General features: G+C 33.2%; 1 protein-coding gene across 1 annotated transcript; it reads left to right on the top strand.

Annotated features, from left to right (window-relative positions):
• The first annotated feature begins 8126 nt into the window (after window positions 1-8126).
• Window positions 8127-9083, top strand: LOC102951612 (olfactory receptor 2T4-like). Its single transcript, XM_007092936.1, has one exon. The coding sequence runs from the start codon at window positions 8127-8129 to the stop codon at window positions 9081-9083; it is 957 nt and encodes a 318-aa protein (XP_007092998.1).
• The last annotated feature ends 2618 nt before the right edge of the window (window positions 9084-11701 follow it).

Here is an 11701-nt window from a genome sequence, read left to right as displayed (position 1 = left end):
TATAAATTAAAAGGGATACCTGAATGCTGATATTTATTGCAGTATCATTAACAATAGCAAAACTATGGAAAGAACCCATAAATCCATTGATTGATGAATGGATAAAATAGTTGTGGTATATAAATATACAATGGAATACTTCTCAGACATCAATAAGATTTAAATCTTGTCATTTGCAACACTGTGGGTGGAGCTAGAGTGTGTACTATGCTAAGCAAAATAATTGAGTCAGAGAAAGACAAATATCAGATGATTTCACTTTTATGTGGAATATAATAAACAAAATAAATGAACATATGGCAAGGGGGGAAAAAGACAGAAACAAACCATAAGAGACTCGTAACAATAGAGAAGAATTGAGAGTTGATGGTGTGAGGCGGGTGTTAGTTGGGCTAAATGGGTGATGAGTAAGAGGACATTTGCTATGATGACCACTGGGTGTTGTATGTAAGTTTTGAGTCACTGAATTCTACTCCTGCAATCAATATTACACTATATGTTAACTAATGAAAATATGAATAAAAAATTGAAAAATATACAAGACTTAAATCCTAAAAAAATAAGTTAACTCCTTTACAGTGGCAATATGATTTTTTTGTTTTGTTTTGTTTTTTGCTTTTTATTTGACTCAAAAGTATAGACAAGAAAATGTTTACAAAAATGTAATTGGGATGATATCAATCTAAAAATATTCTGCACAGCAAAAGAAATAATCAACAAAATGAAAAGGCAATGTATGGAATGGAAGAAAATATTTATAAACATATATCCGATAAGTGATTACTATTGTATACATTTACTGTAGAGTTTACATATAGTTTATACAAATCAGTAGTAACAAAAAAATAAAAACCCAATTACAAATGGCTATAAGGCTTGAATTGACATTTTTTTTTTCACAAGGGAAGACTTACAGATGGCCAACAGGTATATGAAAAAATGCTCAACATCACTAATTATCATAGAAATGCTTATCAAAACCACAGTAAAATATTTTCTGACACCTTTTAGGTTGTTGATTATAAAAAGTCAAATGATAACAAGTTCTGGCAAAGATGTGGAGAAAAGAGATTACTTGTACTTTTGTTAGTGGGGATGTAAAAAAAAATAAAAACATTTTTTTTTTCTAAATTTAAAAATAGAATTACCACTTTATCTTGCAATTCCACTTGTGTGTATGTGGCCAAGGGAAATAAAATTTTTCCCCTGAAGAGATATTTGCATTCCAGTGTTCTTTGCGGCATTATTCACTTTAACCAAGATATGAAAAAACCTAAGTATCCGTTGATGAATGGTTATAGAAAATATGAAATAGACAGCTAATAGGTAGATGATAGATAGATGATAGATAGATAATAGATAAATAGGTAGGTAAATAGATGATAGATAGATAGATAGATATAATAGATACGATAGATATAATAAATATTTAAATAATGGAATAATTTGCAGCCTTAAAAGAGAATAAAATATTTCAATTTGCAAAAACATGACCAAACATGGAGGATAATATGCTTAGTGAAATAAATATCCATAAATCTGGGGAAAAAGGAAGGAAGACATATATTTCAGATCAGCTAAACATGAATAATTTTATTTAATGTAATTTATTATAAATTAATTCAAAGATGAATAAAAATACACAATTAATATAGCACAAAACATGTCTCAAATTTAGCAAAACCAATTGTTTTTCTTTTGTTGGGTTTGTTTCCTTTTTTTATTTCTAACTTTTTAAATATTTGAGTGTAGTTGACACAATGCTACCTCAGTTTCAAATGTACAACATAGTTATTCACATTCTCCATCCATGGGGCGCCTGGGTGGCTCAGTCAGTTAAGTGGCTGACTGGGTGGGGTTCAAGTCATGATTTCACCTGAGTGTGAGCCCGTCGTTGGGCTATCTTCTGGCAGCTTGGACCTTGGAGCCTGCTTTGGATTCTGTGACTTCCTCTCTTTCTGTCCCTCCCAGCTCATGCACTCTCTCACTCTGTCTCTCTCCCTTAAAATAAATAAACATTAAAAGAGATTTAAACAAATTCTCTGTCCATATTATTGTCACCACAATAGTCATACTGTCATCATACAACCTAAAAGTACAGAGAACAAACTGATGATTTCCAGAAAGGAGATGGTTTGGGAAATGGGAAAATGGATTAAGAGGAGTGGGGGATACAACCTTCCAGTTATGGAATGAATAAGTCATGGAGGAAAAAGACAACGTAGATAATATAGTCAAAGATATTATTTATTTTACTCTTAAGAATATTTATGCATTGGAGGTGTATATAGCCCCAGGTGATCTATCTTTTCATTGTTCTCTACTAGAGCACTTTCATTATAGTTTATGTGTATCCTTTTTGTACATCAATTGCTATTGATATAGTTTTCCAAATGTAATGATATGTGGCATGATTTTTGGTAAATGATGTTGGACTAATCATTTGCAACATATTGATTGCCTTCAATTTTATATTTTGAAATGTTTTCAATAAATAGATATTAATATTGATTATTTCTACATTTCCTGTATATTTTCTTATTAAGATATAATTAATATACAGTGCTATATTAAAGTGTACAATAGAATGATTCAACAGTTTTATCCAGTTATCAGTGATCATCAAAATAAGTTTGCTTTCAGTCCCCATTATCTATTTTACCCATAGAGGGTTCCTTTTACTCCACATCCTTGCTAACATTTGTTATTTCCTGTCTTTTTGATTCTACCCATTCTGACAAGCGTCAGGTGGTATCTCTGAGATTTTGACTTACATTTCTCTGATGATTAGTAATGTTGAGGATGTTTTTAGGAGTTTCAGGAGTTTGTTGGACATTTCTACCCCTTGTTTGGAAAAATGTCTATTTTTTTTTTTCAGAGTTCAGATCCTTTACCTCTTTGGTGACGATTATTTCTACTTATTTTATATGTTTGGTGCAATTATAAATGGGATTGATTCCTTGATTTCTCCTTCTGGTGTCTCATTATTGGTGTATAGAAGTACAACTGATTTCTGTACTTTGATTCTCTATTCTGTGACTTTGATAAATTCATGTGTCAGTTCTAGCAGGTTTTTATTGGTGGAGTCTTTTGGGTTTTCCACATAGAGTATTATGTCATCTGTGAAGAGTGAATATTTGACTTATTCTTTGCCTATTTGGATGTCTTTTATATGTTTTTGTTGTATTATTGCTGTGGCTAGGACTTTCTATATACTATGTTGAACACAATTGTGAGAATAGACATCCCTATTATGTTCCTGACCTTGGGAAAGCTCTGTTTTTCCCGTTGAAGAACATATTAACTGTGGGTCTTTCATGTATGGCCTTTATGATGATGAGGTATTTTCCTCCTATCCTTACTTTCTCGAGTTTTTTTTTTTTATTCCAAGATATTATGCTGTAGCTTTTCAAATGCTTTTTCTTTATTTATTGAGAGGATCATGTCGTTCTTATTATTTATTTTATTAATGTGATTTATCATGTAAATTGATTTGCAGATTTTTAACTGGCCCTGAATCCTAGGAATAAACCCCACCTGATTGTGGTGAATAATTCTTTTAATGTTTGTCAGATTTGAATTGCTAGTATCTTGTTGATATTTTTTGCATCCATGTTCATCAGCAAAATTGGTCTGTAAGTCTTTATACTGGGGTCTTTGGTTTTGGAATCGTGGTAATTCTGGCTTCATAGAATGAGTTTGTACATTTTCCTGCCATTTCTATTTTTTTTACAACAGCTTAAAAATAATAGGTATTAACTCTTCTTTAAAAGTTTGGTAGAATTTCACTGGTAAGGCATCCGACCCTGGAGATTTTTTTGATAGCTGATTCAATTTCTTTGCTGGTTATGGGTCTTTTCATGTTTTTAATTTCTTCCTATTTAAGTTTTGTTTTTTAATGTTTCTTAAAATGTATCCATTTCTTCAAGATTGCCCAATTTTTGGCATATAACTGTTCATAGTATTCTTTTACTGTTGGTTACATTTCTGCACTGTTTGTGATCTCTTCTCTCCTATTTGTGATTTTACTTATTGGTCTTTCCCTTTTTCTTTTTGATAAATCTGGCTAGGGGCTTATCAATTTTGTTCATTTGTTTAAAGAAACAGCTGCTACTTTCATTGATCTGTTTTACTGTTCTTTTTTTTTTTTCAGTATCATTTATTTCTGCTCTAATCTATATTATTTCCCTTCTGCTGGTTTTGGGCTTTTGTTGTTGTTGTTGTTCTTTTTCCAGATATATACACTTATATATATATATATTTACACTTACATATATATATACACTTATATATATATACACTTACTTATATATATACATATATATATTTACACTTACATGAAATATTTATTTTCTAAAATTAAAAGGCTACATGAAAACTATCTCATATATGTCATAGCTGAGGATTCATTAGTGATGTGATTTTTGAGTAGTATTAGCGGTCTTTAAGATTTTGATATGTATTGACATTAACAATAAAAGACTTAAAACAGAAAAAAAGTATCAGGTTAGCGCAACCGGGATATCTATTAGCTTTTTTTTTTTTTTTTTAGCTCTTATAATTGCATTCTTCTTTATAGTCTCAGAGGGGATTTATTGAAAGGAAATCATCCACCTGCTTAATGGGCATAGTAAAGATCTCCTACCTCTCTCTGTACACTTAACCTGGTCACACTCCATTAGTCCATCTGCATGAGACTGGCTATATCATCTGATGGTGGATTCAACCAGACAAACAGATCTACAAGTGCAAAAAGGGTGATTATTTTCTAGCTATCTTGATTTGTTCCTCTGTTTCTGATATTTTCCATTGGTTGCTGAATAAATGTCCTAAATTTTTTTTTATCTATTTGTAAGTAGAAAAAAAATGTACTTTTCTCTTGAATATTTTTGTATAGCACATTTGAAAAAAGTGGGTTTTTGCTTTCCAATTACTTGTGGCCAGAAGAAGATACAGTTTTGCTATATGATTGGCTAATGCATTTTTTTCTCCTGAGACTGAAATTCTACAGAAGAGCTACTGATTTTACTTTGAGCGGGCATCATTTCTGGGTTAGAAACTAGTAGAAAGAAATATCTCAACCATATTTATATTTTCTAATGAAACTGACAATGGGTGCCCTAATACCCAAGTTATCTATACTATGGAAAGAAGACTACCTCCTCCCAAAATCTGAGGCATAGTTACAACCTGTGGGCTCAAATTGGTCTGAGACATTAGTTTTCACTCAGTGTAGTTGTGTGGTGTTAAGCAGATCCTCAAAATCTGAATTCTTTAATGTGTAAAAGGAGAAAATAAGATGAATATGTACTTCATAGGGACTTGGGAAAGATAAAATATAATAAAGCATTAGAACAATTTCTAGGATGCTGTGAGCTTCAAATAAAGGTTTGATATTAATCCACCACCACTGTCAATAATTTTCTGTGTTAATATATACTAAGTTGTTTACATTAAACTTAAGGAATTATATTAGAGAAGAGTAACAAAGAACAGAGGGGCCAGTTGCCATGCACGGTACAGACCATGTTCCCTTTTGTGTCTGGTATCCCAGGTGGGCTGTTCAGTGACCCACAGTACAAAAGTGCAGCAGAAATTTCCCAGTGACCCCCTCTCCCTGGTAACCTTCTTGTCTCCCTCCATTCACCCAGCAAGCAGCCTCAAGTTCTTCACATTTGTTGCTCCCTATGCTGGTCCTCACTTTATTTTGACCACAAATACAGACTTTGTCAGCAGGTGTGTTTTGTAGTTTACCAGACTGTTGTTTTTTATTTTTCAGAATGCTCAGATATCATCTATCAGTGAGGGTGGGATATCATAGAAAGACTATATTTTTTGATGCTATGTGTCAAAATTTTGTTGTATATTTTTATTAAGAAAACAAAATCATTTTCCGTGTTCTCAACTGCTTTAACATCTTATTTTTAATTAGCTTTAGAATTTTTACACAACTATAAAATTCATTTGAAACTTGGAAATACTTCCTGAAATATCCAGATATCATAACTGCCTCTAAACACTTCCCAGAAAAAGGAGCCAATATTTCCTTCCTCTTTGAAGGGATTTTGAACTTTGACACTTAATATGTCAGAAATTAAAAAGTTGTATAGATTTAAATTTAATAAGAGAAAGTGTAAAAGAAGGTAATACTTATTCTCTTAATAAAGGTCAGATGTATTTTGTGTTCATTGTTTTACTTATTTTATAGATTTTTTAGAATTCTGTTGTAAATCACATTTCTATTTTAGTTTCTGAACAGACTGACTATGACCTCCATTAATTTTAGCTAAGTTTAATGAGGTTTTCATTCATCCTCAGTGTCTGATAGAGAGGCTGGCTATGAGCAGCAAGATAGGAGAAGAAACAGTAAATTGAAGTCAGAAATATCTTAGTGTTGTTCAGTTTTCCTCTCTGCATGTCAGTTTCATGAACAATTAATTGCTTTGTGCATTAAAGTAGGTAGCATTTGGGAAAAAAAGTAAACTCTTCTCTGAAAAATGGCAATGCCCCTCTAAATCCTATTTCTTGTCCTCTGAAATTTAAAGCAAATGGTAGAAACTTTAAGGAGATGAATTTCAACTTGGAAAAACATGTACTAGATACAAATTGGATGGATTTTTACATAAAACTCTGCTTAATCAGGGTTAAGATAAGAAATATATACATATTTTCATTTTTTAAGTTCTTTTATTTATTTACTTTGAGAGAGAGAAGCAGAGAGAGAGGGAGAGAGAAAATCTCGAGCAGGCTTCGTGCTGATAGTGTGGAGCCCAACGCAGGACTCAATCTGATGAACTGTGAAATCATGACCTGAGTTGAAATCAAAATTCAGACACTTAACTGACCAAGCCATCCAGGAGCCCCTATATATCATTTAAAGTTTATATATTTATATCAAATAATTATATGCATACATAATAAGAATGTGTATAATACATATATGCGTATATACACACACTAGTTGTCTAGGACTAAAAAGATGATCAAATCAAATTCTTAAATGCATAGATAGTTATTAAACTGGTGAACTGACAAAATGGATCTTATATTATCAAATGATAATAGTAACACCCATCTCCTACATAGATTCTGCATAATTATTACTATAGTTAATCATTTAAACTAACACTATATACTATATGCTTATTAATCTGTAACTAGTAATATTCTAAGCACTTCATCATTTACTCCTAACTATACATAAGGCAAGACATTATACTTATCATCTTTTTCTGTATGTAGAGCAGATGGAGCAATAGGGTGTAGAGGATAAGCTGGACCCACAGCCACAGTCTGGCCTCAGAGTCTGGACTCCAAAATGATGTCCCTAGGCTATCTAAGGGATTGGTATATTGGTGATGACCATGACCTGTTTTGGAGGATTTGTGGCTTACTCCATACAATCACAGTGCCTCACAGTGTGATTCATTCTTATAGGAAAAAGGGGGTTCAAACATTTCATGTAGATTTTTCCCCAAATTGTGTCATGGTTACTTTTTAGATTGTTCTCTTTTAGGGGGGCATACTATTGACTTATAATATTCTATCAGTTTCAGTTGTAAAATGCAATGATTTGATATGTCTATGCTCTGCAAAATGTTAAAATTTTCTTGTACAGAATACACCTTGGAGAGTATTCAAGATCTCAGTTGGATCTTTAGACAAAAGAGGTTAATGAAATTCTGAGATCTACAACAAAAATTCTAGAAGAGTGATTATATATATATATATATATATATTCTAGAAGAGTGACATATATATATATATATATATATATATATATATATTCATCTTTGGTGTTGTTTAGGGCAATAGCTAAACAAATTTACATGGCTACTGGTAAAGGAGACTGTATCAAAAAGTAAGCTCATGACTTTTAACAATGCAACCTCACTATATGTTATAAATTCTCTTTACTCATATTTGTGTATTATTAGTTTTCTGGTATATTTATGGAATTACAGGTAATTTTAATCTACAAATCTATAGGACCATGGAATTTCTTTCTGTCAACATAATCATTTTTTTTCCTCTCTCTCTCCCACTAAACATTCATTTAAGTGTGTGGTGTCCCATGAGTGATTCATTAATCCTAAAGGTTTCCTATGTTTTCCAAGTGAAATCTCATGGAGAAAACCAACTGGGTGGCTAACTACACTGCGAGGTCAGATTTCATCCTGGTAGGAATCTTCAATGAATCCAAACACCCAGCTCTCCTTTGTTTGGTGATTTTTGTGGCTTTCCTGATGGCCTTGACTGGAAACACCATCCTGATCCTACTGATACATTCTGATGCCTACCTCCACACCCCCATGTACTTTTTCATCAGCCAGCTGTCTCTCATGGACATAATGTACATTTCTGTTACTGTGCCAAAGATGCTCATGGACCAAGTCATGGGTATGAACAAGATCTCAACCACAGAATGTGGGATACAGATGTTTCTCTATGTGACACTAGCAGGTTCAGAATTTTTTCTTCTAGCCTCTATGGCCTATGACCGCTATGTAGCCATCTGCCATCCCCTCCGTTACCCAGTCCTCATGAACCCTAGGGTGTTTCTCCTTCTAGCATCTGGTTGCTGGTTCCTGGGTTCAGTGGATGGCTTCTTGTTCACTCCCATCACCATGACCTTCCCCTTCTGCAGATCTCGGGAGATCCATCATTTCTTCTGTGAAGTCCCAGCGGTGTTGAAACTGTCTTGTTCAGACACCTCCATCTATGAGATTTTCATGTACTTGTGCTGTGTCCTCATGCTTCTCATTCCTGTGACAGTCATTTCAGGATCCTACTACTTTATCCTCATCACCATCCATAGGATGAACTCAGCAGAAGGCCAAAAGAAGGCCTTTGCCACTTGTTCTTCCCACATGACTGTGGTCATCCTCTTCTATGGGGCTGCCATTTATACTTACATGCTCCCCAAGTCCTACCATACACCTGAGAAGGACATGATGGTATCTGTCTTTTACACAATACTCACTCCTGTGCTCAACCCTTTGATCTATAGTCTAAGAAATAAGGATGTTATGGGGGCTCTGAAGAAAATGTGGAATGTGGAACCTGTCTTTCACAAAACTTAAAAGTAGAAAACCTTGACATTATTGTTTTTCCTTCTCTACACATTGTAAGTTCAGAAATTTATGTCAACTTTATTTCTTAGAATTTTATACCATGGCGTCTTATCTCACTTTTACATTTTTTTGAAGAATTGCCTGCCTGTACTATAAAACTCTTAAATTTTCTAATTCTTCTCCTTTCAAAATATATTATATAATTATCTTATATTGATGTTATATTTACTGAAGTTGTTGAGTTGTTGTATTTACTGAACTGCATCCTGACTCTGTAGAAGAACTTACATATTCTTAAAAATACATAAATTAAAATATTTAAAGAAAAAAAGTTCATCTGAGTCTATAAAATCCATTTTAAAGTGAAAGAAGAAGAAAGGTGATGAAGAAAAAGAGGTAAAAAGTGTTAAGAATTGTTGAGTCATGGTAAAAGGTATGTGAATGTGGTTTGTACCATTCTTATTCATTCTAATTTTCTGTAAATATATAATTATCGCACACAAGCAGTTAAAATGTCAGTCTTCCTCCCTTTTTTAGTTTGTGTTCTGTTTGATGGTAGTGTAAATCACATAATATCTTATAAAAGATGCTCATTTAAATGTGACTAATTATCACTGGGACAATCCTGTCTCTTCCTACTTTGTATCATCCCTTAATTTGCTATACCATGATAATGCACATTAAGTGTACATGGTCCAAAACTGCAGGCATCTAGTGGTTAAAAGCCCCACCAAATGATGGGCTTTGCATCCCTACTGTATAAGAAACTGTAGGAAAAATATGAACTCAGAATGGAAGCTTCCTTCCATTTAGGAGAGATTCTTTGCTTCAAGTGACATCTGAGCCAAGTTTTGAAGTATGTAATTTATTAGGCAAAGAGAGAGAGAGAAAGAGAGAGGGAGAGAGAAGAGATAATCAGGATATCAAATATTCACTCATTTATTCAATTATTCAATAGATATTTTATAGTATATTATATTTCAAAATAGCTAAATGAGATTAAAATCTGAATACTGCATTGTTGCTATTTTCAAGGAATTTGAGCCTGCATAGTTTGATATGCAAACAAGTGCCATACAGTATATGATATGCCTTGATGCTCATGTGAGAGTGCACAGCTCACAATGACACATCTGTTCTACCTGTGATGCACAAATTTGGTCAAAAAAGGGGGACTGAGGTCAGAATCTGGGGCCCTATGTTGAATGTTGACTAAATGTGCTCTCTGATGAGTATGGGAGGCTGGGGCAGAGGAGGCTTTCTCAGGGGCAAGATACCACAGAAAAGGCACTTCTTTTCCTTCAGTTTCTTTTCCTTCTGTGACCCAGAGTTTTACAAACAGTAGTAGAATGTTTAGATATGCATTTTAGAAATGTTACATTAGTGGTCAATTGGGGAAGTGCAGCAGCATGACAAGTAGAGAGACCAAGTGAGTAAAAATGAACTAAATGGTGTTGATCTAAATGGAACGGGCCATACTTTGACACCAGGATGGATTGGAGGTAGGAGGGGGATATTTGGAGTATGTGAGTCCTTGATGAACCTGTTCCATAAAAACACAGACATGGATGCATGTCTACAATTATATAATGGGCTATGTCCAACTGGTGAAGAATCAGATGGATCATTTTTTTCTCTTGACACACTGGATTAGTTCATAACTGTTAAATAAAGATCTTGCAGTGTTTGGAGAAACAATATCAGAAAACCAATTTCCAAAATTTTTATTGCAGTAAAACTGAATTAATACAATATGCATACTTTAAAGTAATTGAAAATTGTATGTATCATCCCTCAATTTTCTGGACTATAATGATACATTTGATGATTCCATTTATAACACCCTAAACATGGAGAACAAAATGAGACAAAATGAAATGAAATAAAATAAAATAAAATAAAATAAAATAAAATAAAATATGCTTTTTTTATTCCAAAGATATTTCATGTTTGTGTATTTATTTTGAGAGAGACAGATACAGTGTGGGTGGGGGAAGGGCATGGAGAGGGAGAGACAGAGAATTCCAAGCAGGCTCTGCACTGCCAGCACAGAACCTGACATGGGGCTCGAACTCATGAAGCCATGAGATCATGACCTGAACCAAAACCAACAGTTGGATGCTTAACCAACTGATCCACCTAGATGCCCCTATTCTAAAGATTTTTAAAGATTACTCTATCTTGAACCAAAAATATTTATTTAAACATGTTTTTAGAATGACTATCCTTTTAAGTAATGTATCTAAAATATAATTTTCCATAGTCTCTACTAATAAGATTTTACAAGAGCTATGCAGTTGGGAAAGTTATTTATCAAATTATATATAGTGTCTAATACTAAGAATTCCCAGACAGGGAGGAACAATTGCTGCTCCAAATTCCTTTCGTTTAGAGTTAAAAACTGAAATAGATGGGCTATAGGCACTCAAATGCAGTTTCTTATTAGTATCAAATAAGTAGCTGCTATAAAATAGTCTAAAATTTTCAAATTTTTTATTAATGTATAAAAATAGTGATACAACCAGCATTTGGCCAAATTAATCACTTCTAACCCATAGTAACAAGGTTTCAGGTTTCTACAACCTCCAGACAATAGTAAGGACCTTTATTGGAATTCTTCATCCAAA

The sequence above is a fragment of the Panthera tigris genome, chromosome A1, assembly GCF_018350195.1.
Source record: "Panthera tigris isolate Pti1 chromosome A1, P.tigris_Pti1_mat1.1, whole genome shotgun sequence".
Taxonomy (NCBI): domain Eukaryota; kingdom Metazoa; phylum Chordata; class Mammalia; order Carnivora; family Felidae; genus Panthera; species Panthera tigris.
The sequence above is the reverse complement of the archived record's forward strand: the minus strand, read 5'-3'. Positions and strand labels throughout refer to the sequence as shown.